At 35.7% G+C, this 24,320-nt stretch overlaps 3 protein-coding genes across 5 annotated transcripts in view; 2 read left to right on the plus strand and 1 right to left on the minus strand.

Moving 5' to 3' along the window:
* Positions 1–52: 52 nt before the first annotated feature.
* Positions 53–4,218, minus strand: LOC101243369 (4-coumarate--CoA ligase 2-like). Of its 2 annotated transcripts, XR_003396720.1 has the most exons (9): positions 3,989–4,218; positions 3,098–3,308; positions 2,661–2,767; positions 2,331–2,400; positions 1,580–1,709; positions 1,053–1,218; positions 596–769; positions 151–248; positions 53–91 (listed from the first exon to the last, which is right to left on the minus strand). XR_003396720.1 is itself a non-coding variant. In XM_026838297.1 (8 exons), the coding sequence occupies exons 1-7, from the start codon at positions 4,088–4,090 to the stop codon at positions 629–631; spliced, it is 927 nt and encodes a 308-aa protein (XP_026694098.1). In that variant the 5' UTR covers positions 4,091–4,218; the 3' UTR covers positions 121–248; positions 596–628. The 2 variants fall into 2 exon arrangements, 1 of the variants encoding a protein (XP_026694098.1); XM_026838297.1 differs by lacking the exon at positions 53–91 and having other exon boundaries at positions 121–248.
* A 439-nt stretch (positions 4,219–4,657) lies between these two features.
* LOC100177484 lies at positions 4,658–9,479 on the plus strand. The gene is made up of 8 exons (XM_002119177.5): positions 4,658–4,676; positions 5,761–5,946; positions 6,455–6,639; positions 6,846–6,962; positions 7,256–7,405; positions 7,911–8,039; positions 8,332–8,480; positions 8,814–9,479. Exons 2-8 carry the CDS (start codon positions 5,775–5,777, stop codon positions 9,211–9,213), a joined length of 1,302 nt encoding a protein of 433 aa, XP_002119213.3. The 5' UTR covers positions 4,658–4,676; positions 5,761–5,774; the 3' UTR covers positions 9,214–9,479.
* Positions 9,480–10,624: 1,145 nt separating this feature from the next.
* The window catches only part of LOC100175166 (centriolin), a 25,410-nt gene continuing 11,714 nt past the window's right edge, over positions 10,625–24,320 (plus strand). The window contains exons 1-24 of one of the 2 annotated variants that reach the window (XM_018815398.2): positions 10,625–10,945; positions 11,271–11,392; positions 11,945–12,069; positions 12,307–12,437; positions 12,854–12,995; positions 13,295–13,481; positions 13,775–13,968; positions 14,248–14,352; positions 14,835–14,945; positions 15,221–15,296; positions 15,503–15,678; positions 15,927–16,055; positions 16,342–16,495; positions 16,878–17,101; positions 17,580–17,744; positions 18,589–18,722; positions 18,954–19,107; positions 19,370–19,583; positions 19,980–20,068; positions 20,455–20,586; positions 20,857–20,963; positions 21,297–21,438; positions 23,644–23,754; positions 24,114–24,230. In XM_018815398.2, coding sequence (XP_018670943.1) covers positions 10,773–10,945; positions 11,271–11,392; positions 11,945–12,069; positions 12,307–12,437; positions 12,854–12,995; positions 13,295–13,481; positions 13,775–13,968; positions 14,248–14,352; positions 14,835–14,945; positions 15,221–15,296; positions 15,503–15,678; positions 15,927–16,055; positions 16,342–16,495; positions 16,878–17,101; positions 17,580–17,744; positions 18,589–18,722; positions 18,954–19,107; positions 19,370–19,583; positions 19,980–20,068; positions 20,455–20,586; positions 20,857–20,963; positions 21,297–21,438; positions 23,644–23,754; positions 24,114–24,230 — 3,414 coding nt within the window. In that variant the 5' untranslated portion in view covers positions 10,625–10,772. The remainder of the gene's footprint in view (positions 10,946–11,270; positions 11,393–11,944; positions 12,070–12,306; positions 12,438–12,853; positions 12,996–13,294; positions 13,482–13,774; positions 13,969–14,247; positions 14,353–14,834; positions 14,946–15,220; positions 15,297–15,502; positions 15,679–15,926; positions 16,056–16,341; positions 16,496–16,877; positions 17,102–17,579; positions 17,745–18,588; positions 18,723–18,953; positions 19,108–19,369; positions 19,584–19,979; positions 20,069–20,454; positions 20,587–20,856; positions 20,964–21,296; positions 21,439–23,643; positions 23,755–24,113; positions 24,231–24,320) is intronic. The other variant, XM_018815399.2, reaches the window with a different exon arrangement.

Raw genomic sequence — 24,320 nt, forward strand, 5'->3', positions numbered from 1 at the left:
CCTCCCTAACTACGTTTACCTGCGGACCTTTGAAACGTAATTCTCCATACTGTCCTGGTCGCAGATTATTCCCGGTATCGCAATCCACCACCTGAAAACAAATATTAGTTGATTCTTATACGTCATCACTACGTCATCGCATGACATCACCTTCAACTTAGTGTTAGGAGCAACCAACCCCTGCGAGCCATCCACTAACAGAGCTTGGTTTGCAACCGTTAGAACATATGCTTCTGTCATTCCATATTCTGCGGGGATATCGTAAAAGTTACGCCATGGTTCTGTAATAATCATACACCCGGCTCCGTGACAATGATGGTTGATTAGCGCCTGTCGGGTTGTTCGCGGCTCCAAGCTGCTATTATTGCAGGTTTGTTGTACCTGGACAAGAGACTACCCGGCAATTACTCTAACCCAGTTGTTCCGTTTCAGACATATAAACATTCCAACAACAACAAAAAAAATATGAAAGTTACACACATTGTGACTCGTATAAACGGGCACGAGATGTATGGAACAGAACACCGTGTTATAACGACTGTCGTTGTCTTGCTACACGAGGATAAATGAGTTCATTTAAACATAGTATTGTTACCATCAATAATGGAAGCTTTTGAAACGTTTGTTTTCAAACTGTGAAATCAATTCTTTCGCGAAAGGGAGCACCAGATACTGAGATGTAATTCAAGGTTGTGAGGTCATAATCGTTTGCTACGTCACTGTTGATGACGTCAACTAGTATCGAGGGTATCCCAAATATGCTTGTTACCTAAGAACACAATGTTTAAACTGACAACTTTATGATATATAATATATAGTATATGTAATATATAAAAAAAGCAGAGAGAAATGGTCAGTCATGTATTATGGGTTTTAAGATGGTCCATGTTTTCATCTAATTTTTTCGTCCCATTTAGTAGCAAACAAAGAGTATTTTCAGAATTTTGTAACTGTAGACTCTAAAAAAATGTTTTAATTGTTAAAAACACGATCAGGAAATAAAGGTGTTAACGGTAACCCATCTTACCCCATAGAACCATATCAAGTTCTACCTTGTATTTTTCAATGGCAGCTAACATTGAATGAGCGGTAGGGTTGTGAGTGAAGAGAAAGGTGGAACCTTGAATAAGATACTCAGGTATGTTATACAACATACTGATGTGATACATTGACCCCATTGAGTACATGACGTTTGACCGGGACGGTTTGTACGATAATCTGAGAAAAACAACAGAAAGGCTTTGATATTTCACAAGGGATAAAAATGTTAGAAAAGTTTCAACGGAATAGGCAAAAAGGAAAAGTAAAAGTTATACAGATTTATAAATTTTATAAATTTAAATAGATGAATACCGTAAGCACATTATGTTTTATATTTCCTGATCGTGATTTTACAATTAACAGTCTTTTAGGAAGATACGGTTGTATAGTTATGTAAATATTCTTTGTGTACCCCCAAATGAGACGATAAAAGAGAATGAAAACATGAACCATCTTACCCCAACCCACCATACAAAAACATGATACCGTTAGAAAATTAATTATGCAGAAATAGCAAACTTAAAAAATATCGAATCACTTTAGCATTGCCAAACTAGCTTCAACAGAATAACTGTTGATTTGAGTTATCTTCGGTGGGCCAGTAGTTCCACTAGAACAAGCTAGCATGATAATTGCATCTTCTGCGCTGGTAGATATTCTCGAAGCTTCTGCATGAATAGTTAAAGGGCCTAAACACACCCCAAATGTACTTCGCCTTAATCGATAGAGTGTGTTTTTCTAATTCCAACGACACCTTACTTGTTTTAATCGGTTCTGTATAACCAAAGATATTCCAACTCAAATACCGTGAAATTCAAAAAACTGATTTGAAAGTTGCGTGGCGAAAAAAATTGAGAAGTGTACTACCCACGTGACAAACACGTCACAAAATTGTTGAAGCGTGGCCGCTCTCATTCAGAAAGGCGAGAGGCAGTGTTTTCAGCGAAAAACGAGAGAACAAAAAAAACGCAAAAAAGCACAAAAAAAACGCAGGTTTCGCTTTTACGAATGAATCAGTCACGTGACTAGTACGTTCCTACGTCACAATCACGGAGCTCGTAGTAAAAAAAAGATAGCGCTAGAGATCACTGTTTGAGGACGAATATCTCCGCCTATACTGGACCAATTTTAATAAGCAAAGTATTTTTGGAATCAATAAAACGGTCGCTTTATGAATTTACCATAAAAAATAAAAGTGACGTGGGGTGTGTTTAGGCCCTTTAAGCTTTGTGACGTCGCATCATTATGTCGTCATAACTTTGTGACGTAACAAATATGACGTAACTTACTGTCAAGTGATCCATTGTCAAGTAATTGTTCATACGTCTTGTGCTTTCTTGATTCACCTACGACGTATATCTGCGTAGAATGAAAACAAATGTATGAAGGAATAAACGTGAATATTTAATCCTCAAGTCGGGAGTCAACGACAGTCTTTTTTATCTTTATACATACACCCATTTAAAAGTTACCATATAAGTAACTTTTGACACATGCCTCCACAATGGTGGCAGTCTTGAACCGTACCCTCTGGTCTGGTTCATAGATGAGGATCGGCGCTAACTATTATGCCACGGCGCCGCGGTCGATCTGTGTTTTTAGTGAATGACGTCACCTACCTTATTGTCGGGTACTTCCCCTCTGACGTCATTCAGTATTTCAAAGCACCATGTATCGACAATGAATACATCTGGTTTCTGTATTTTGAACCGTCGTCGCAGTTCTTCTGCGAGGGGTAAATAACGCATCATAAGTTTAGCAGCCACGCTTTTTACCCTCGCCTGTTTTAACGGTTGTCGATTTGTTGCTAATTACATTCTCTTCGTTGTTGTATTCGAAGAGACAAGATTCATGTTATGTTACCAATAGTATAGACCCGGCCAAATACTTTTTTTATGATACTCATCATAATAATCGCTAATGGTTGGTCTAATCTCTAATGGTTGGTTTAAAAGCTATGTGATTTTAGCATAAGTTGCATGGATTTATGTTTGTTTAGTGTAACCTATAGAACATGCTTTAATTTTTCATCATTTTTTACTTTGATATATCTTACCTGCTGAAGACAGATAATTACAAGGGAACACCACCGCCCCGCAATACATAGCAGCAAGTATAAGAATTCTTTGCTCTGGTTTGTTCTTTCCCATCACAACAATCACGTCACCACGACGAACGCCATCTTTGTGAAACGAGTCGCTGCATTTTAAAACCGATTCACGAATCGTAGTAAATGAATAAACTTTTCCATCGTTGTCGTCGTCAATCTAAAATAAAGTAACCAGCGTTAAAGACAACGAAGTAACCACAAATAGTTAGTGTATCCGAATAAATCCGAGGTTTTTCCAATAACCACACAAAATTACATATGGTGTTGTTACTCGTAAGCAGTTGTTAGATCAGGTCCCGTCGTACTCCTCTTCGCGCATACTAGATGATGTATCTCGTTCATTTAGGGATCGATTAGGGCCAGATCAACCCCCAATTAACTCTTTTATAACTAACTTGACAGTGCCGCAACGATACGACAACGATATCAAAATTTAAGGTAGCTATACAAAGAATCCGTTTCGGTCCGTTTCCCTTCGTATATGCACATACCAGCACACTACGAAAATACAAACACAATGAACAATGGCAGTCGCCACGAGCATTAATGAAGAAGCAGCTAGGAAATTGATTAGGAAAATGTGGCAGTTTTTCGTTATCATACAATCTCGGTGAATGTGGACTGACAAAGATAATGCTTTAATCGACAGCTTTCACACGTTACTACAAAAAGCCACGAGCTGTATATGAAAAAAAACGCGAGTTTCATTCATTCACCCATTTTTTAATTTATAAGTTACATTCTTTTTTCATTGATTCATTTATAAGTTACATTTAGGGATCCATTTATTTATATACTCTTGCCAAACACAGTAATGCCAAACATAATACTGCCTACCCAAGCCGCTGAACTTCCATATTCTTCAATTGTTTCCAAAATATACTTTACAAAGTTTCGTTTTGGTATTTCGATATCTTGGTACGAACTTTTTAATTCCATTTTTAATTTCTGCTTGAAGTCAAATTCCTATAGCAAGGTGGGACAACTTTTCGTTTTTTCTCGCACCGTTTGGTATACAGTAAACAATGAACATTCAAAAAATTATAAAGCTGTATTCTCACAACTCACATAGACCGTTGTTAATTGTTTAAAATACGGTCACGATATTTGGATATTATGTTCTAGGGGTATCCCATCTTCCCTCACACTACTATACCATAGTATACTGAAGTGAGTACTGTGAGTACACTTCAGTATACTATGACCAAAGCATATATACTAATACGCCATGGTTCTGTGATGATCATACACCCGGCTCCGTGACACAGTGGTTAATATAGCGCCTGTCGGGTTGTTCGCGGCTCCAAGCTGCTATTATTGCAGGTTTGTTGTATATATGCTTTGCTATGACTATACCACCTGTTGCTAATAAAAAAAAACCTTGTTGCGAGTAGCCGCCATGGTACAATAGCGTGTTTGCTCAAAGTAGCATATCGAATGAATACTTTCTATACGAGTTATCCTTGCGTGACGAGTAATGCCAGTCGGAATACTGTGATATTCTCATGGGATCACTATTTGAATAAATGTAAATTACCTTATCTTTAAATTCTGCCTGTGGTAAAATTCTTATATCCCCTTATTACTTCAATGTACAAGACGACTGACTCTCTTTTTACACCAAGCGCGAACGCGAACAAGTCACTAAATTGAATAATATTGCATGTTTGTACAGTACCAATGCTGTGGTGCCTATGGTGTTATTGTTTTCACCAATTGCTAGGCCCTGCTGTTGCGGCAATATCCTGTTCGTGTGTGTGTCAGGATTCAACATCGGGTACGCCTGTAGAGCAACTACATCACTGGATTGGAGTAATTGCCGTTAAATGTTTTTCCCTGCGATACGCACTCGCACAAATGCACTGGTAAGGGCTTCGAACTTGTTTGAATTTTTGGCTTCGAACATGGTATCCTCTGATCTAAAGGCGAACGCTGTTATCACTATGGGTCCATCATATATAACTACTATGGTTCCATGGAACAAAACAACTAAACATATTAACAGTCTGGATTCGCGTAAAAAGTACGGTTCGTCGGTAATGTTAATATTGTCGTTTTAGCGTTAATTTGTTGATCTAAGTTATTCTAAATTAACACAATCTTCGTTAGCGCGATTAAACATTATCGTAAATAATACAAGTCTATGTTATGTTTATGCGTCGTGCTTCGATGACTACGCCAAAATCTTGTCGAGATGAGGTGTCATCCATTTTAGTTGCTACTTGTCTATGTATTTTTTTGCGCGAGTATTTGTATTTACTGTTTTGTTGTAAGAGTCAAGTTTGTATGTTTTACCTTCAATTTACTCTAATATACCAAATAACCATTGATTTTAGATACATTTCATGCAGTTTAGCTATAAAATACCGCTTCAAGAGACTACTGTCGCTGTGACTGCACAAAATTAGGTGTTTATCTGTCATAGCGTTGTTAAAATGTGGTAAAATTAACTAATCGGTTAAACTCTGTATCAAAATGTTTACTTTACCTAAATGTTTTGTTGTGTACTGTTCTACTTTTAAAACGGTAAAATTTTTCTATATTTTGTTGGTGTAACAGTTTTAATGCTGGTATAACAGTTTTAATGCATTTGGTTGATTTGAATTTACAGTTGTTGCATAAAATGATAGAATTAAAGCAAAAAATGGAAAGTAGTGACACAGGTTGGGCCGGCAGCATCTTTAACGAGTTTAATTCTTCTAAAGAAGCCGTGAAAGATTATATTAATGAATGGGAGAAGGAAAATGGCGTCAAGTTCGTAACCTATACCAAGGATAAAAATTATGGAAACACAGGTATTTGGATTTGTAAGATATTGGGTGTTATGCCTATGTTATATGTGTTATGTTATGTGCAGAGTGATGTGAATGATCTATATACTAGTGTACAAACTTATTGTTAGGTATTTAGGATTTGAACGATATGGTGATTACGCCTGTGTTATGAGCAGTATATGATACAAAATACGCAATGCAGGCATACATATTACACTAGGTTCTATACTCAATATAAATTTACAAACATACTAAACCACTTGTTGTCTTGCAGATATGTTTATTATTGTAGAAACAAACTAAACTTACGGACACTTGTTTAAACTGAGTTTGGTATAAATTGTTTTATACATTTATATATATACGCCTTTACTAATGAAGTCTTGTCGGATGGCAGATGAAATGTCGGAAATACACTACGTTTTTTCATGCCGTATAATGCCTGGTAGCCGAAGTAACAGAACACACACATATATATATATAAAATTATATATTTTTATTCAAGTAAATGTATTTTGGTTTACATTAGATTGGAAACCGAGTGCAAAAGAGCGAATATACTGGGAACACCCCTTACCAAATGGTTCAGTCAGTATTCCATTCGATGGTTTTCCATTCATGTTTGTGGGGAGGAAAGTTTTACTTTGTCAGTTTGGTAAAGACATGGAGAAAGATAGAAGAGACAAGAGATATAATGAGCTAGAACGATTAAGGGTAATGCTCTCATATTGCTTTGTTAGTTATATTACATATTTTGAGAAATTTCTCGTGTATTGTAATTTTATCATACAGTCTATATTTCCCCAACTTGTCCCAACAAACCCAAAATTTTCAATGACCCTGCACAGTTTTAATTTGATTTTTGGTATTACCTTAATTATGACATCACATTTAAAGTTTTAACATCATAATCATTACAGTCGGTGAATCCAGAAAATTATCCGAAGAAACGACGAAGAAAACAATCAATTAAAATCGGGTGTCCTGCTACTGTTAATCTTGTTCAAATTGCAAAGTTTCAAAGTTATAAATATCATGCAAGTATCAATACAAATATTATATAATTTGCAATATATCAAATGATTAGCTTATATAACCCTGTTTTTAACTCTGATGAATTCTGTGAATTTAACTCTGTTGTCTGTTCCTACGCTCATACAGTTGGACTTAAAGTGATACGAAATATGTAACAGGCAAAAATCAAGTTCAACATATAGTGTATAAGATCTAGTATGGTAACCCTACCAAGTTGATTGGTGCATTAGTCACCAGCTTTGGTTTGAGTTAAGCCATGCTTTAACAATTGATTTAACCATATTATCCACACCAGGTTGCAAAGAATTCTAAAAGACAAAGAAGAACGGCCGCCGATAAATTACGTCAAGATTTATTAAATGGAGCAGAAGTTGACGTTAAGATGATGTTTATCAAGAAAGCATCAGCACTGTCTGAACATGAGGGGCATCTTGTGTGTGTCGAGGTTGGTTGATCTTGAATATACCTTGTATTGTAATAATGGAAACTAGGTTTGAATTTGTTATACGTGGCTGTGAGTGATGCATTGGTTCAATATGTAAAATATCAAACATAACAAAGATTTAATAGTTATATGTATATCGACAGTAGGTTTACTAAGTTTAGGGTACGAGGGTTCATGCTTTAGTTCTATTTTATCATCATACAGAGGTTATTAAACTGCTGTTTTCAATTGGAATTAGTAGTTGGGAAATAAACTGTATATCAAACTAACAATCAATGGTATATTAGTTAAAGTACCATGTATGATAATGGCTTAAAAACCATTAACAAATTTTAAATGTGATGTTGTAATACTTATTATTGCAAATTCACACATCACACTAGCAGTAGCAATCTCAACACTTTGTTGGTGTTAATATGAAAGTCTTTACAACAAGCCACACTTGACATACACTACTTGTATATTCATATGATAAATACCTAAATATATTAACTATAACTCCCAGAACACTCTCGCATCCGCACGAATCCAAGGCGACAGAAATATCCTTGCTTTTGATTGTTTACAAGAAACAGATGAGATGGAAGATCTGATCAAGGAAATCTATGATGAAAAGTATCTTACTGAGTTACTTGTAAGTTTTAGCACTTCTGCTCTGGGCCAAGTTTCGCGTCCCCAATTATGTTTTGCTGTAGGACCTCAACCATATAGAATAGTAGAGATTTTACAGGGTTGTTTTCATTTAATATTTTATACATGATCCTATACATGATACATGACTATTTAAAATGTAGTTTAATGTTGTTTTTGTCTGTAAATTATGGTTTTCTTATAATTAGACAACAGTAAATACTGATTATTTAACGCGTAAATATATTTAAAAATATAAATTATATATATATATATATATACAAACAAACTTATAGATTGAACTGCGGAGGTTTAAAACCTGCATCAAATCCTTTGTACACAACGCCCCTATCCTTCAACATGACCAATCAGATAGAAAACGTAAACTTCCCATGGAATTATTGGACAAAATAATGAAGTATCCGCGATTTTCACCTCCGGATAGGTAAAGCTGTTCATATAATGTTCGTTCAACTTTAGTAAAACTTGGGGTGACGTTGTTTAAAGGAGCATACCAATGAAAAATGAAAATTGTTATATGCATAGAGATGCCCAAATGTGATCTAAATTTCCCACCAAATTTACCAAAACTAAATGTTTTATACTTCTAGTCATTAAACATATAAAACCTCATTTATTTATATGGTAAAGTATTGCAATATGCTTTTCTACTTCGTAAGTATAAACACAAAGTTGCAGAGTAAAAGCTGTTATAGGTATAAATTTGGGTTGCTAAATTCTACCAATACATAAATACTTTTAACAATATTTACCACAGAGACCTGATTAACAACCCTGGTGTATTTGGCCAAGATTTTGTTGTTCCTGACCCTCCTGAGGATGTTAAACCAACCACTACTGTATTTGTCACCATGGACCCTTCTAATGGTGATAGTAGGACAAGTGGACAATTACCAACTAAAGATGTTTCATCTGATGAGGAAGACTCAATTCCTGATGATAATGCACCTCTAGACCAGTCTGCATTAGACTATGCACAATTTGACCAAAGCCCATTCCCAGATGCTCCTTTTGGTAGCCAGTCGCCTTTAAAAGACAATTCCGATGGTAATTCTGACCTAGAACCCGAGGCCTTATCTCATATTAACAGTGTTGACCAAATAAGTGATGTGTGTGGGGTGGGAGCTGTTATTGTTGATGTTGACAATGTAGTTTAGGCAACACTGGCCAAACAGTTGTTGAAGCTATTTTCAGCAAGTTTGCAAAAGCACACCCTATAAATTGTTCTAACAGTTAACATTGCCACAGGGTATGACATTTATCTCTGGGAAAAAGGGGTATTGTTCCTAAGATTTACAAAGTTGCCAGCAATGTGTTTCTCCTAAGACTAATAAATGAACATTCATTAGATCATGAATTTTGTTTTTCCGAAATTTAATAAATTGTTTTCTAGTTCTCTACGGAATAAATTATCGTTTCTGTTTGTCAGGCAGGTAAAATTTGTAACTTGCTTTATCCACGTGTGGCAAGAAAACGACTTTATACACCACGTGCCCGCTTACGAGTTACAACTTCTGTACACTTGCACATTATTTTTGATGGGGCCAAACAGCAAAGCATGCAATGGGATGCCAGAGTTACCCCACTATTCAAAAAGCAATATTTCAAATTGCTGTCATTTCGAAAGTCATACCATTTACTCCGGGAGACGTCAGAAAACCTGTAATTTTAACCCGAAACGTAGTTTAGTCAGACCAATCGGTTTCTCTACCGAAGCACCTGTGAAGAGTCTTTGTTTCGAAAATATTTTCAAACGAATTCTACTCGAGTGTTTGATAAGAATTTTCAAGTGGTTTTAATTGAAATTTGAACGGTAGTTTGAGGGTAAAAGATTGAAGTTTACATTTGAAAAGTGAATTAAACTGCAAAAGAGTCGCAGCGTAATGTATCAGATGTTGCCGAATTCCTATTTCAATCTTGAGTGACCGACATTTTGCTCTTTAATAGGCAGATATTATCATAGATACCTTGTACCAAGGTATCTATGATATTATTCGCTATAAAATATTTACTCGTCGGTACATACGAAGCTTTATTACTGTTTAAATGGGAGCGTATTTCCGGTCGCTGTTGTAGTTTATTAGGTACTTTTAGACCAGCTTTTTTCAGATTTGACGCAAATCAAACACAGCGTAAATCGTTTATAGGACGTGCTAAAGATGACGTAAGTTTTTACGCAGCGCAGACGTTTTAACGTAAGGTTCACAGGTTAACGTAGCGGCATGACAACAAACGGCTACGCTATGTTCTTCAACGGAGCGTAACGGTAAATAAAGACAACGCGATCGCGCCGGTTTCAAATGATTTAAGTAACATTGTTGGAATGTTGCTAGCTGTAACAAGCCTTTTGAGCGGTTAGTTTTGTAAACAACGTCATTCAGCCGTCCCACTATTAAACTTTTGAAAACGGATAGCGGTTACAAGGGCACAGATTAAGAGATAACCTTATGTGTTAGGATGGCTCTCTGTACACCTTGTTGTGTTTATGGTCAGATTAATTTTTAAAGGTATTATGTATTTATGTGCATTTAAATAACAGCAAAAATTAATTTTTAAAATGTGCCATTTTATATATTTGTTGCAGTTCCATGTTTTGATGTTTATTGTTAAAAATGAATATTTATTATAAGAAGACACTTTTCATTTTATAAATCACAATACATAAGCACAGCAGTTGTATTAAGAATACCTCAACCAAGCCATAGAGATCATAACAATGAAACGAAGCAAGCACACGAGAGGTGGAAGCACAGACGACTCGTTTAGCACGGCCCAGAGGAAGTCGGCGACGCCAAGAAGCACGTCGGTCCCCTCATCCAGGATACCGTCACCTACTCGTGTTCCTGCTGCAGTTACAAGTCGTAGCAGCAGGGCATCTACACCTCAAAGGTTTTAGCGTAATATGCTATGAGCCTATATATGTATATTTACCCTTTATTGTGTTGCTGTTACTATCAGGAACAATGTAAATATGTAATATATATATACATATGTATTTGAAATTGCTCTTCTGGTAAAAACGTAACTGTTAGTCTGTTAATATAACTAACATCTTTTCTGATGGCAGACAAAACATTGGTCTAATAAATGTTTCACCCAGTCACCCACATTGGTAGCATTGAGCCTTGAACCCCCAACCTTTGAGCTAAAAGCAGACTAACCACTATATATATATATATAGCTTTGTATTTAACATTTTATTCTTTCATCCTAGATCCCGATCCTCAAGCATGTCCCCAACAAGAGGTGGAGCTATTAGCCCAACATGTTCAGCTAAAAGTTTAGAAAATCTAAGTCCCATTCGTCCACCTCGTAATACACAACTGATGGATTCAGGTTGATTAATTAAGCCACTATTGCTAGCCTTATACTAATCCCCCTTTTTTTATGGGTATATAGGGCTTACTCGTTGGTAGGTTATAGCATAATACACAACTGATGGATTCGGGTTAATTATATATATTAAATCTCTTTATAAATTACTAGCCTTATATTTGTGTTGTAATTATTAAACCCATCTTTTTTTTGGGGGGGGGGCATAGGGTTTATTAGCTTACTCCTTAGCACAAAAATAAGTATACCAACTATTAATTATGCGTGATATACCAAATCAATTTGTAATCGTATCTAAGGAGTTCTGGTTTCAAAAGTTAGCTTGTAATTCTATTCTATATGGGTGTAGTCCTGCAGAGTAAAAGCCAAGGTACCTATGATGTAGATTAAGTTGGCACATTATTCTAGCTTGCAATCCATAGTGTGCATACTAGTAAACCACTGATTTAAAATACCTGTCAACTGTACAACAATTTAAAATACATGTAAACCATGTAAAGTCAAGAATGTACATGCCACCGATTTTAAATACATACAAACTTTGTAATATTTCAGGTGGCTCTGGTAGAAACTTGGTCCGATACATAACACAAGACTTGATCAAAAGGTTGGCAAAGGAAGATGTTCTTGAACATATACAGCAACTTAATTTCACATTGACTGGTGAAAAAAGAGTCCGGGTAAGATAATGTTGCCACTTTTACCCTGATAAAACAACCTGTATGTATAGGGCATTGAAACAAATCTGGTAATTTTATTATCACACATAATGCAAAGGAGCTTTTTTTTCGGTTGGTATATAAAACGTTTATTTCAATTTTTTAACTGCCATTTAGAAAGACTTCATAGGATAATGGAATATAGCCTACCATTGAAAACTATGTATAATCTTAACTTGTTTATATTTGTTTCCCCAGTACATTGAGAATCTTGAAGGATTAAAAAACTTGAATTTATTGAACCTTGGTGGAAATGTAATTCAACGTATGGAGAAGCTCGACCACTTGACAAGACTACGACATTTAAATCTCTCACACAATAAGATAAGGTATTAAATATTGTGTGGTTTTCTATTTTATAATTACTGTCTTATCCATGTTGTATGGAGCTTCAAAACATTATAATACCGAAAAACTACAGGATACTGTTTGAATGAGACTAATATCTGATGATTTAGGCTAAGTTGGATACATAAATTTTAAAGTACACTGTTTGTTGGGTTTGATTTTTGTAAGTCTGTTATTTTGTAGCACTTGATTGAGTACAGCATATTATAATTGAGACCCTAATCAAACGGGAATTTCCAGCTTGTTTATGCTTTATTTATGTTTTTTTGTACATGGCTACATTTTTGAACCACTGCGCTAATAAACAAGTGTCTTAGTATTTTTAATATTTAACTTTTGCAAACATGTGTCTGATTTCCTTAGGTGAATGAAATTTAATATAATATTTCCCCCACAGTAAACTTGAAGGCATTGAGACATTAGTCCATCTACAAGTCCTCAACATTGAATCAAATTATATAGAGAGGATTCCAACATGGCTTCCTAAGAAACTACGAGCGTTACGAACCATACGATTGGCGGAGAATAAAATTGAATCGGTAAGATTTTAAATTTTTGACAATTTAATGAAAAATATCTCTTTAGTATAAGGCTTAAAACTAAGTTCATTTTTTTAATTATAGAAAGGTTGTTAAAAAGATTGGTTATGAACAAGTTTCATTACTGGTAACTTGTAAGTGCAGGCATGTATATGGCATTAACTTGGTGCGCTTTATTATAAATGAACAATAAGCATGATGTGCATGAAATAACCATGTACGGCTGCAATAAGACATCATATCAAAACTTCTCTACCTTTTTTAATATTTTATTTTTAATAAATAATATTTCCGTCCAGTTAAACGATGTAACACGTTTGCGTACTTTGCACGATCTTCACATTTTCACGATCGCTGGCAACGACCTCTGCGGGATTCCCCACCATAGACACTATATTATCTTTCACTTGAGGTCACTAGACCAACTTGATGGGAAAAACATTTCATCTTCGGAAAGAAATGAAGCTTCGTCGCGATTTTCACAAGGTGGTATATAATGTGGTATTTATATTTACCTAAAATTTTCTTATGTTTTTTGGTATGTCAAGGGTTTTAGCAACAATGGAAATAAGCAAACAGTGTGTCTATCTTAAAAGTGACATTAATGCATCACTATGTTAAGTGAGATTGTGGTGACCTGTTTTTTTAACAGCATTCTATATGAGACAACACATTACAAATGGGTGTTTTACTGCGCCATAAGAGTACAGCATAGTCTTCTAGTAACACATTATCATGTTAAGTGAGCCTAAAGTGACCATGTCTTGTTTTTTTCACAGAGGAACTTGACAGGTTGTCGAAGGACCTCAATGACACCATGTATAAGTTGGAACAAAGCCAAGAAGGTCACAACCAGTCACTAGAGGAGATAGAGATCCTCGTTGCTAGAGAACGGGAGTCACATGATCGCGAGAACAGGGGGAAGGAGAGTAGGGAAGAGTTGGAAAGGGAACTCGACTCGAAAGATGATTTAGTGAGGCTTGTTTTAATATAAGACGGAAGGATTCTATTTGTTGTACGGGGCAGATGCGCCAAACCTGGGCTGGTAGTTTTCTGCATCGCAATATTAAGTATACATTGGGAATAATAATCTTTGTTATATGAATGCATGGTTACCTTTTCCTATGTGTGCCAATAGGTTACATTGTGTTTAATTATCCATTCCCCCCCTACATTTATAGTTTGTCACCTATTTAATGATCAATTATAATATACTGTATAATCATTAAGAATATAAACATTTGATTTACAGCTTAAGAAGAAAGCAAAAGAATTACAGAAAGCCCAAGCCAAGCAGTACCAACTTGAACAGGAGCTTGCTTTCATTAAACTTGATGCAAAGTTCGAACCACTGAGTGTAAGTGTGTGGTTTGGTAACTAAAGATTGTAGCACCATGGGTGTCAGGGTGATGGGTAACTTTAGCTTAAATCTCAGGTCCCATGGCGTGTCATGCTGTAGGAACTCATCCATGTATAATAGGGCTTGGTAGTACGAATCAAAATTAAATAAAATTTCGTTTTTATAAGAATCATTACAGTAAGTATTTGTGAAAGTGTATCTAGTGTACAATTCATGTGTTCTAACCATGTATTCTCAAAGTAAATATTACACAATTATAAATAAAGTTTTTCTCTGTTAGATGCCTTTGACCCTGATTTTCAAGTATAATTGCTGTTTCGATTATCTCGGTTTATGAATTTGTTGATTTCCTATCTAGATTTGTTTAGTTCAGGCAATATATATATATATATATATATATATATACATATATATTTTCACATGTTTATTTTTTAACATACATATATACATATATATATATTTATTCTTTTCTTCTCCAGATGCCAATAGGTGAAAGTGATGGAGAAGGGGACAGTCCCTATATCGGGAAGTCTCGTTACAAACGAAATGAGATGGCGCTAGAGAGTGAGATGCAACCTTCCATGCATCAGGTTTGTGATGTCATTAGGAACATTGTGTGTTCTATGTGGGCGATGGCTTTGTTCGGAACGGGGGAAATGGGATTTGGGCATGAGTTGGTCCATTACTTCAGTTACTCAAGTAACTAAAAGATAGCAGTTTAATGTTCTTGTTGCTACCAATTGGTGGTATGTGTTTTTGACCCAGATTATTCTTATTACTACAAACCCAGTGGTCACTAATGAAGAATGGGTTGTATGAACTGCCAGCTATACACCAAAACCATGCATATGAATTGTGTTTTCAGATTAAACCATTAAACGATGAGAACCGTCGAAAACTTGATGGACAGATCGCTGAAAAGCAGAGACAACTGAACGAAGGTGAATGGCTGTTACGACTGTTTTATTTTTTATTTCATGTTTTAAAGTAAACTGTCTGTTCATTTATTCTACATGGGTGAGGTTCTCAGTAGGGCATGCCATGATTCTAGGCCAGAGTTGCCCCATTACCCCTTTTGTTCGAGTCACCGTACACAGCAAAATATATTAATGCACTCTGGTGTTAAACTGATTATACATAAACACAGCTGCGGAGAGGTTGGCGAGTTTACAACGCGAGCTCCGTGAGACGCAGAACCAGGTTGTCACGGCAACACAGGAACTGCATCGACTCGAGCACGACACAAATGCACGAAAATTATCTGAAGCGGAAAAAATGAAAATTCGACAAAGATTAGCTGCAAAGATTAAGAAAATAAATGAGGTGAGGTATATTTGGTTCTATGGTAAAAATTACATTATTTTATTCCAACATTTCTAAACGTTTTTATTCCATTATGCCCGGTAGCAGAAGTGACAAATCAAAATAAATTTTAATCTAAACACGCATCTTAATGAATTATTTGTTTTTTAACTTAAGTTATTGTACACTTGTTAAAGGCACGTATATAGTATTTATTTAATTTCTACATTTAAAGATAACAAGACATTTTAACTTTGTTTATCCATAAGATAAAAGATGAAGCTGAAAAGATGGAGGATTTGTTGAGTAGGGGTCGCGCAGAAGTTCAAAGGTCAAAGTTGGAATACGACCGAATACGAGCGAACCTTAAACATCTGGATCCAAACGCCCCTGAATTCGTGAGTTTATTTTAGAAGGAAACTAATTTATTTTACTCCTAGTCCTTTTGTGTTTCAATAATTGGCGGTTTTTAAGTTAGTTGTTTTTTAGAAGACAATGGTTTTCCTGATGAAAACTGTGAAAGTTTGTGTTACTACTTTTAATCATGCTACTTTCACACACATTGTAATTTGGCCAACTATATACATCATAACCACAAGAACAACAATAAAGCATACACCATCAACAAATATGCCCGGAGTAGCAAAAATATAACTTCAACATTGCCCTTGCATCACTATACAGAACCAAGCCAAGTCTGACATGAAATCCAAGGAGCAACAAATCAAGGAGCTTACCCAACAAATCAAATCAAACGAAGCACATTTAGATCGGTTGTTGAAAAACATCGCAATCGACACGGAAGCTATTAAACAACTGGAGGAACATTTAGAAGGCGGTGAGTGGGGGTTGGTTTATTGAAACTTATACAACTGGTAGCCAGCAGCGTGGTAAGGGAAAATAAAGGTTAAGTCTCACTTTGGTTGGGTAAGCAAATTTGTGATACAACGTTAAAGCTATTTTATTTTACAAAAAATTGGAGAATACGCACAAAACATAATTATTCCAACTGGTGGTTCCTTATGGACTGTCTAAATTGCTCATACTCATGGTAACTCATTCAAACTGTTACCTTATCTTACCTGAATATAATTGAAGTTTTCTCTTATTGTATATGTTACTACAGTACCAAAATTAATATAAAAATTAAAATATGAAATTGTGCTCTAACAAACCACGTCACATGTCTAAGGAAATTATTTCACACTTTAACATATCAGGCACAGCAACATCTGATGATGCATTACGACAAGAACTTGAAGATATAGTTGGAGGCTTGCAAGATTATCTCATCAATGTCCGTCGAAAAGCTGACGCGCAACGTAACGAGTTCGACGACCTTTTGCGCGACAAGGAACGACTTGTGCGACGACTTGCTGCGCTTGAACAAGAGAAGTCCATCTTAGCTGCAGATGTGGATGACTATGGTCAACTACAAGCACAGGTGGCTTTAATATCTTATTGTCATTCGCACTTACTATGCCAGTAAAATATTTTCCATATTTACCACTGAATGGTTCTAAAACCTAACCTAATTTTATAGTTTTATATTTATATATATATTGTTGTTGCTCCCAGGCATAGTGTTAGTCGGAAAGAGATCTTCTGACATTTATTTGTGATAAAGACAATTTTAGAGTTTTAATCAATACTTTAGTAGTAGTATGTTTTAACCTTATTTTGTTTTTAGGTTTAAGTATTTTTAGTTTATTTTGCTTGAGTTTTTTCCTAGTTAATAAGAAGCAGTAAAGTTTGTTTGCAGGCTTAATTTTATATACAACACAACAATGTATAACTGCTTGCACTATACACATATTTTAAATATTATGTAATTTACTCCACGAAACACGTCAAGTGCTTCAACATTATATCCAATGTACATTGCCCACACAGTACAATAAAACTTCCTTCAAACCCCCAAGATATCAGTACTTGGTGAGCTAAACGACTTGCTACAAGCCACACAAGATCTAAATGAATCAATACTTGGCGAGAGAGGGCAAGACCCTGTCCCCTCTGATATAACAACTGCTATAAGGGAAGGGATAGCTTCCCCCTTGCAAGTGGAGAAAGCAACCAGACTTACAGTAACTCACTTGGCCTTAGCTACAGCACTGTAGAGAAAGCATGGCTGTTAATAAAAACCTTAAAAAACTGTTCCGCTAAATAACTTTTAACTTTTATAATTCAAAATGAGATTTGCACTCACTTTAATGCCTGTAGTGGCCATTTTTTAAAAACATTATGAATTTAGATAAATACTTTAAATGACAGTATCACCTAGCTACAACTTCCTAAAAAGCATATTTTGCTGAAGGACCTTACCTATATAGGATATATTTCTTTTTAGGCGATAATTATATTTTTAAAACAGCCCCAACAAAGTTGAGAGCAAGTATGTATGTATGTAATCATAGTGTATATGGTATGGGTGGCCAGATTACATGATGGATATACTGAAGTGTATATTCATCAGCAATCTGTGTTATATAGATTATTTACTGTATGCATAAAGTTCATTTTAGATAAAGGGGTTTACAAGTTCATTTAATAATCAATCACCATAATATTTATATGCTCATATTTAGAATTAATTGCAGCAATAATTACACTTGTCAATTACTGCACAGATTAAACTTATTTTCACAGTAGAAACTATTGAAATCATCACAAATTTATCAAATGTAGTACGTTTGTTGCAATATTTTTCTTAAATCTGTTAAGAAATCTTTCAAAAATTTAATGAAAAGCATTTAAAATAACAATCTTTAATGACTATATACGTATAATAAACTAAATAGTTTGTCATAAAGCAAAAAATTTTAAATAACGATGAAGTAATAAGATGCTCTATTTTTGTTAATCTGTTAAATAATCCCTAAAGTATGTTTAATATTAGTTACCCAATCCTTACCCCATGTTTGGTCCCAGCTTGATGCTTTGAACAAATCAATGTCGGACATGAACAAACAGAACAGCGCCCTCCAGAGGGAGGCAAATGAACTTTCCGTTCATGAAGGAGATTTACAACGACAGCTGGAGGCAGCAGAGAGCAGAATCCAAGAGTAAGTTAATTCGCTAATGTTGCCAGGTCCAGGCATCATATATACATACCAAAACTATTTTTTAGCACAAAAACAAGCAAATTCTGGGCCAAACAATTTTTTTCAACAGAAAAAAATAGAAAAACATTGGTTTTTGCAGATTTTTTTATCATTTTTTAAAATTTGCAATGCCCTGCCTTGTCTCTGTCCAGTCTTTAGTTTACAACATATTTTACATCTTTCATCATCCAGGCTCCACGGAGCGATGCAGGATTCGGAGCATCGAGGGAAAGAGGATCGGGAGAAGCTCGGGAAGCAGATGGAAGAGATTGCTCGCCTCCAAAATAAAGTTGGGGATCGTGAGGAGGAGGCGAGAGCTGTGAAGAAGGAGCTTAGTAGGATGAAGGTGAGCGTGCATATCATGTTATTATATCTTACCATTTTTTAAATAAAGACTAAGATATACGTCTATATAAAAAATCAACAAAATAAAATGCCATTGCATGGGGAAGTAGTTTACTCTGGCGTCTCAACCAGTGGCTTCCGTAACATCTGTAACATAACCATAGAATAGAAGCAGCTTTGACTGTAAAGTGTCTTGCTCCTTAATAATTTTTGCATGCTTCACTAAAAGGACATGTTTCAATAAATTTCAATTTTTTTGTCAGAACAAAAACCAGAATTTGGCGAAAGAGCTTGAAGCACGAAACTCCGAATTCAACGATACGATTGGTTCGTTACTTCAACCTGATGACGTGCTTGAGCGATTAAACGGAATGCAGGAAGCACTAAAGCGTGGTGATCGCTCAGCTGTGAAATTTGACAAAGATCCTGTCGGAAATGCTCTGGCAACACTGAACGAGGCTATATTTGATCGAGTTGGTGAGTATGGCAACACTGGTCCCATAATATCTGGGGGGGGGGCCCCCCCCCCCCCCCCCCCCAAAAAACACTGGGCCCCCCCCCCCCCCCCAAAAACCATTTTTTTTTTTAATAACTAAATATATTTAAACGTTGATTAAATACAGAACTCTAAAATATTTGGCCCATTTTTACCCTAAATCCCAGTTCCTTAACAAAAATTCTCACCCACATAGTATAGAAGTACAAAATGTAAATCTCAAAAAAATGAGCCTTTTTTCCTGACTGTTGTGTAGAATTGTAAATATGTTACTTTTAATTAAAATAGCCTAATGCAAGGGAAAAAATTTGCCAGTTTGTTTCACTGTTTGATTTAACCATATTTCTTTTTCATTTTCAATTTTCATTTTCAAACAGACAAAGGCAACCAGGGTAAAGCTGAAGCCGAGAAGAAGTTAAATTCACTTGAGCAGCATATGTCTAACCTTAAGAAGAAACTAATGCAGGTGATGGTAATGGGGGCAGCTTGGGGAACAATACTGTGTTCCAAGACTCGATAGTCGATACTTATATTGATCGGCATTTGTATTCTTGGGCAAGACATTCCATGGTCATTGCTCAAACCCAGTGGTCACTAATGGGTTGTAGGATCATGGGTGTTTGGCCAACTCCAGCCTAAGTCTCAGGTTCCATGGCGTGCCTCGCTGTACCAACTTACCGATATAGAATGCAATAATCCCACTTATTGTAATTATAGATTAAACATAAGGGTTAGGGCCACACCATGGGACTTCACCCACAAGGACTAAAATAGAATACAGACTTATGGATAGGAAAAAGGTAGTTCTCTGGACTTCATTATTGAATCTCAATATTGATTATGACATCACAGGCACAACAAGAGTATCGTGAAACAATGGAAGCAGCCACGGCAGCGAAGATTGGAGCTGAGAAACATGCCCATGAGAGGGCGCTGAAGAGACTCGATGATGAAATGAAGAAAATGAAAGATAAATTAATCGAGGTATTGTGATGTCATTTTTGGTTTGTTGTGATGTCATTATTGATTTATTGTAATGTCATTATTGGTTGATTTGTATTCTTGGTAATAGAACTTTTTAATTTTTTTGATTGTGATTTTCTACTAAACATGTTATGAAAACGATTTACAAAGTTTCTACCAGTCCAAAATTGTAACAGCCTAGGAATGTCCTGCAAATTTTGAGTTGAAAAAAAAACATGACATATCTGTTTCTTATTTGTTTTTTCAACTTTCCCTTTTTCCTCCACACAGGCTGAAGATGATGTAGCGTTGATGAGAGCAGTTGCTCATAAAGAAAGAGAGAAACTGGAGGAGGATGTAAGAGCAAGGGAGGAGAGAGCAAGATTAAGAGATGCAAGGTGGGGGGTAATCATTGAACAATTAGTTGCCAAACTTATATCCTGTTTTTCAGTTTCTTTTTTTTTAAATGTGTGTCGATTTTCCATTTATATCATAAGGTTTTAACTTTTTCAGACATACCTCTTTGTTGAAATCTGCAAAACCTCTACCCTATATAGCTCATACGGCAGTAGACCTTTTTGGCTTTTTATTTAAAAATTCTGATTTGTTTGTTTGTTGATTGAAAAATACTAAACGTATAACTTTTATAAACTCTTAACACAATTCATAGATTAATATGTGAGAGCCCCCCGTGTTGTAACTTGTAACTCATTGTCATTATTCTTATCAAGGTTACAAGCCACACTGCGAGACATGGAACGTGAATTAAACGAAACAAAACGTAAATTACGTGAGAAGGAAAATGAGGCTGATCAAGAACTGAATGAAAAACAAGCATTGGTTGACACCCTTCATGATAAACTACATAAGATGGTAAGATGTGATGGGTATGGTACGGTGTGTTTAGTTAGTGTAATATAATAGGGTGGGGAAGATGGGAAACCTTTTCGTCCTACTTTCTAGTCTCATTTGGTAGTAAACAAAAAACATTCAAAGAATTATAAAACTGTATCCTCACAACCCCCAATGGAACGTCGTTAATTGTTCAAAACACTTTTAGGATATTTGGATATTATGTACTAAAGGTGTCCCATCTTTCCCAACCTACTATATAATACATGCTTATATGAATGTTCTTTATGAAAGTATTCTATATGGATGAAGGTATTACCAGGGACCTGGGATGTTAGTCCGTTTTTACGATACTGGTTTAAAATAAAATATAGTCTTGGCAATTATATTTTCTGTTCGATCACGGCGAAACGACAATCGTTATAACACTTAGATAAAACTCACGAGTGAACGAACATAGCGGCAAATCCACAGTCGTTCAAGCGTTTACGCAACTTACTGGTTAACAATTATAGCAGACAACGTTTGGTGCTTGTATCTGTTTACAAATCGTTACAGTTTAAATTCTGCCGTTTAAAATGTTAATCAATAACTATATTGGAGGTCCGCCCGTACAGTAGTAACAAGTGCCACTCATGCTATTGTTTAGCTTTTTTCCTTCACCCACCGACGCTCCTATAGCGCGCTCTGTTATTATTCGGTCCAGGATTTTTATGAAAGAAGTTTTAAACAATGGCGCGCGAAGTTCACGTACCGCGGTTCTAATTGTTTCCAATTGTGACGTAATAATAAGCGGCAAGCGACGCCTATAAAGCGGGAACAGTTTTGGAGTTTAGTTGTTTTGAAAAAAGACATGTCAGAGTTCTCGTACAGTTCAGGTGTGTCAGCTTGTTCAAGATCATCATATAAAAGAAACCTCCCGCATATCCGGTTTAAGGTTTGTGTATTTTGTGTTTCTTATTCTATTTGTTGGTTTAAGCAGAGATAAAGTAGGGTGGGGGAAGATGGGACATCTTTAGCACAAAATATCCAAATATCCTGATCATGTTTAAAACAATTAACAATGGTCTATGGAAGTCGTAGGGATACGGTTTTTTATTTCTTTGAATCTTCTCTGTTTACTACCAAATGGGACGAGTAAATAGATTGAAAAGGTGTCCCATATTCCCCCACACTACTATACATTGTTTAAGTTCTATGATTTACAGTTTAGTGAGAATCAACACACAAAGCTTGTAAGCGTTGTAGCGTACGTCGTATGGACAGAGGAGGCTAACATATAGAACTTCTAATAAATAATACCAAAACGTTGACAATTTTCGAGCGCCATACGTATACGTAACCCTCAGAGTAACATACATGGTAACTCGTAAGCTGGAACGAGGTGTTAAACCCGTGTGATAACGACTGTCGTTTTCCGGCCATGCAAGGATAAAGTAAGTTACATTCATTCATTCATAAAACACCTATGTTTTAGCAACCGTCGTTGTCGACTTTTATATTCCTTCGATCTCAATAACGAAGATTACATTATTTAAAACAACGGATATACGGGACTGAACATTAAACGACGTTTGTTACAACACCCTATGCATGAGCGCATTATGGTTAACATTTTTGTGGCTGTTTTACAAAATCTCGTAGGAAAATTGGTAGTGTTACATATTAAGTTTTAACGATTGTCGTTTTGCGGTTATTTTCCTTTTTTTGTGTCATTTGGTACGATCTTGGTTAGCGTGTTCGAAAAATGGAATAGAAGTAATGTGTTATCAGCGTATAAAAACAGCGACGTTCATTCTACTATCCCCGTTCACGAATTATATACGCGTTGTTACGCGCGCGACGATATAGCGATTAAAATAACATGATATTCTTACCGAACAATCAAACGCTTTCGCGGTCTTTGGATCGGACGTTTATGTCGTCATAGAGAGATCGTAAATGTTCAAGAATTGATCTAAATAAACGCGGTTTGATCTAAAGCGATGCCAGTGTTGCAAGATACTAAACTTTAATGTTTCCAAGTTTGTTTTGTAACTATCAGTGTTAATAAATATATTTTAAGATTTAAAAGCATTAGTGTTTCAAATAAATTTGAATTTTTTGGAACTTTAGTATTTCCATAGAAAGTTTAACTCTGTAAGTAACATCTACAGTGTTTCCCCATACATTTGACTATATAGTAACTTCAGTGTTTCCAGTTAAATAATTTCAGTGTTGCCACAGGATGAGCGTTCCAGAGGTGATGTTCCAGGAAGAGCTCACAGGGAGCTTGCAAGAGCAGAGGAGGAGATTGCTGCTCTTCAAGAGCTGCTGCGTGCTCATGAGGGGGATGAGGTAGATTTATAGTGTGGGAAGAATTTGGGTTACTTACCTTTTTTATAATACTTACTCTTTGGAAATTTGGGAATAATTACTTTTTCTTTTCTTTTGGGGAAAAATTACTTTTTCTTTTCTTTTTGGAAAAAATTACTTTTTCTTTGTTGTATGGGTGCGTTCCAAGCAGGGCATGCTATGGGACCCTGAGATTTGGGCCAGGGTCCCATTACCTTAACACCCAGGGTGCTATTACCCATTTACTGATCAATGTGTTAGAGCAATGCTCGTTAAATACATACATATGTTTTGATTATATTTCTTGTGTTTACCATTTTGTTTTATAATGTTTCTTATAACTTTTTCTGTGGCACCTACAGGGTGGCAGAGTTCGCGGGACGATGAAGAAACTCCGTGAAACCTTATCGTCACGCCAACGTGAAGTGGAACGACTGAAGAAAGCTTTGAGGTCGATTAAAGATGAAAACCAAGATGAGGTGAAAAGTTTTATTTATTCATTTTGAAGTATACACTATTTTTCTTGTAAGAAAATCAGTTAAACAAGTTTTTGAATAATATAATGACTG

This window comes from Ciona intestinalis, unplaced genomic scaffold (genome assembly GCF_000224145.3).
Source record: "Ciona intestinalis unplaced genomic scaffold, KH HT000073.1, whole genome shotgun sequence".
Taxonomy (NCBI): Eukaryota; Metazoa; Chordata; class Ascidiacea; order Phlebobranchia; family Cionidae; genus Ciona; species Ciona intestinalis.

Excerpts from the sequence above, each read along its gene's own strand:
- LOC100177484 (XM_002119177.5), top strand. The coding sequence starts at position 5,775 with ATGATAGAATTAAAGCAAAAAATGGAAAGTAGTGACACAGGTTGGGCC. Across the intron at positions 7,406-7,910 it reads GGCATCTTGTGTGTGTCGAG|AACACTCTCGCATCCGCACG; the intron begins GTTGGTTGATCT and ends TATAACTCCCAG. Across the intron at positions 8,481-8,813 it reads CGATTTTCACCTCCGGATAG|AGACCTGATTAACAACCCTG; the intron begins GTAAAGCTGTTC and ends TATTTACCACAG.
- LOC101243369 (XM_026838297.1), bottom strand. The coding sequence starts at position 4,090 with ATGGAATTAAAAAGTTCGTACCAAGATATCGAAATACCAAAACGAAAC. Across the intron at positions 2,401-2,660 it reads GGGAAGTACCCGACAATAAG|ATATACGTCGTAGGTGAATC; the intron begins GTAGGTGACGTC and ends CATTCTACGCAG. Across the intron at positions 770-1,052 it reads CTGCCATTGAAAAATACAAG|GTAACAAGCATATTTGGGAT; the intron begins GTAGAACTTGAT and ends TTGTGTTCTTAG.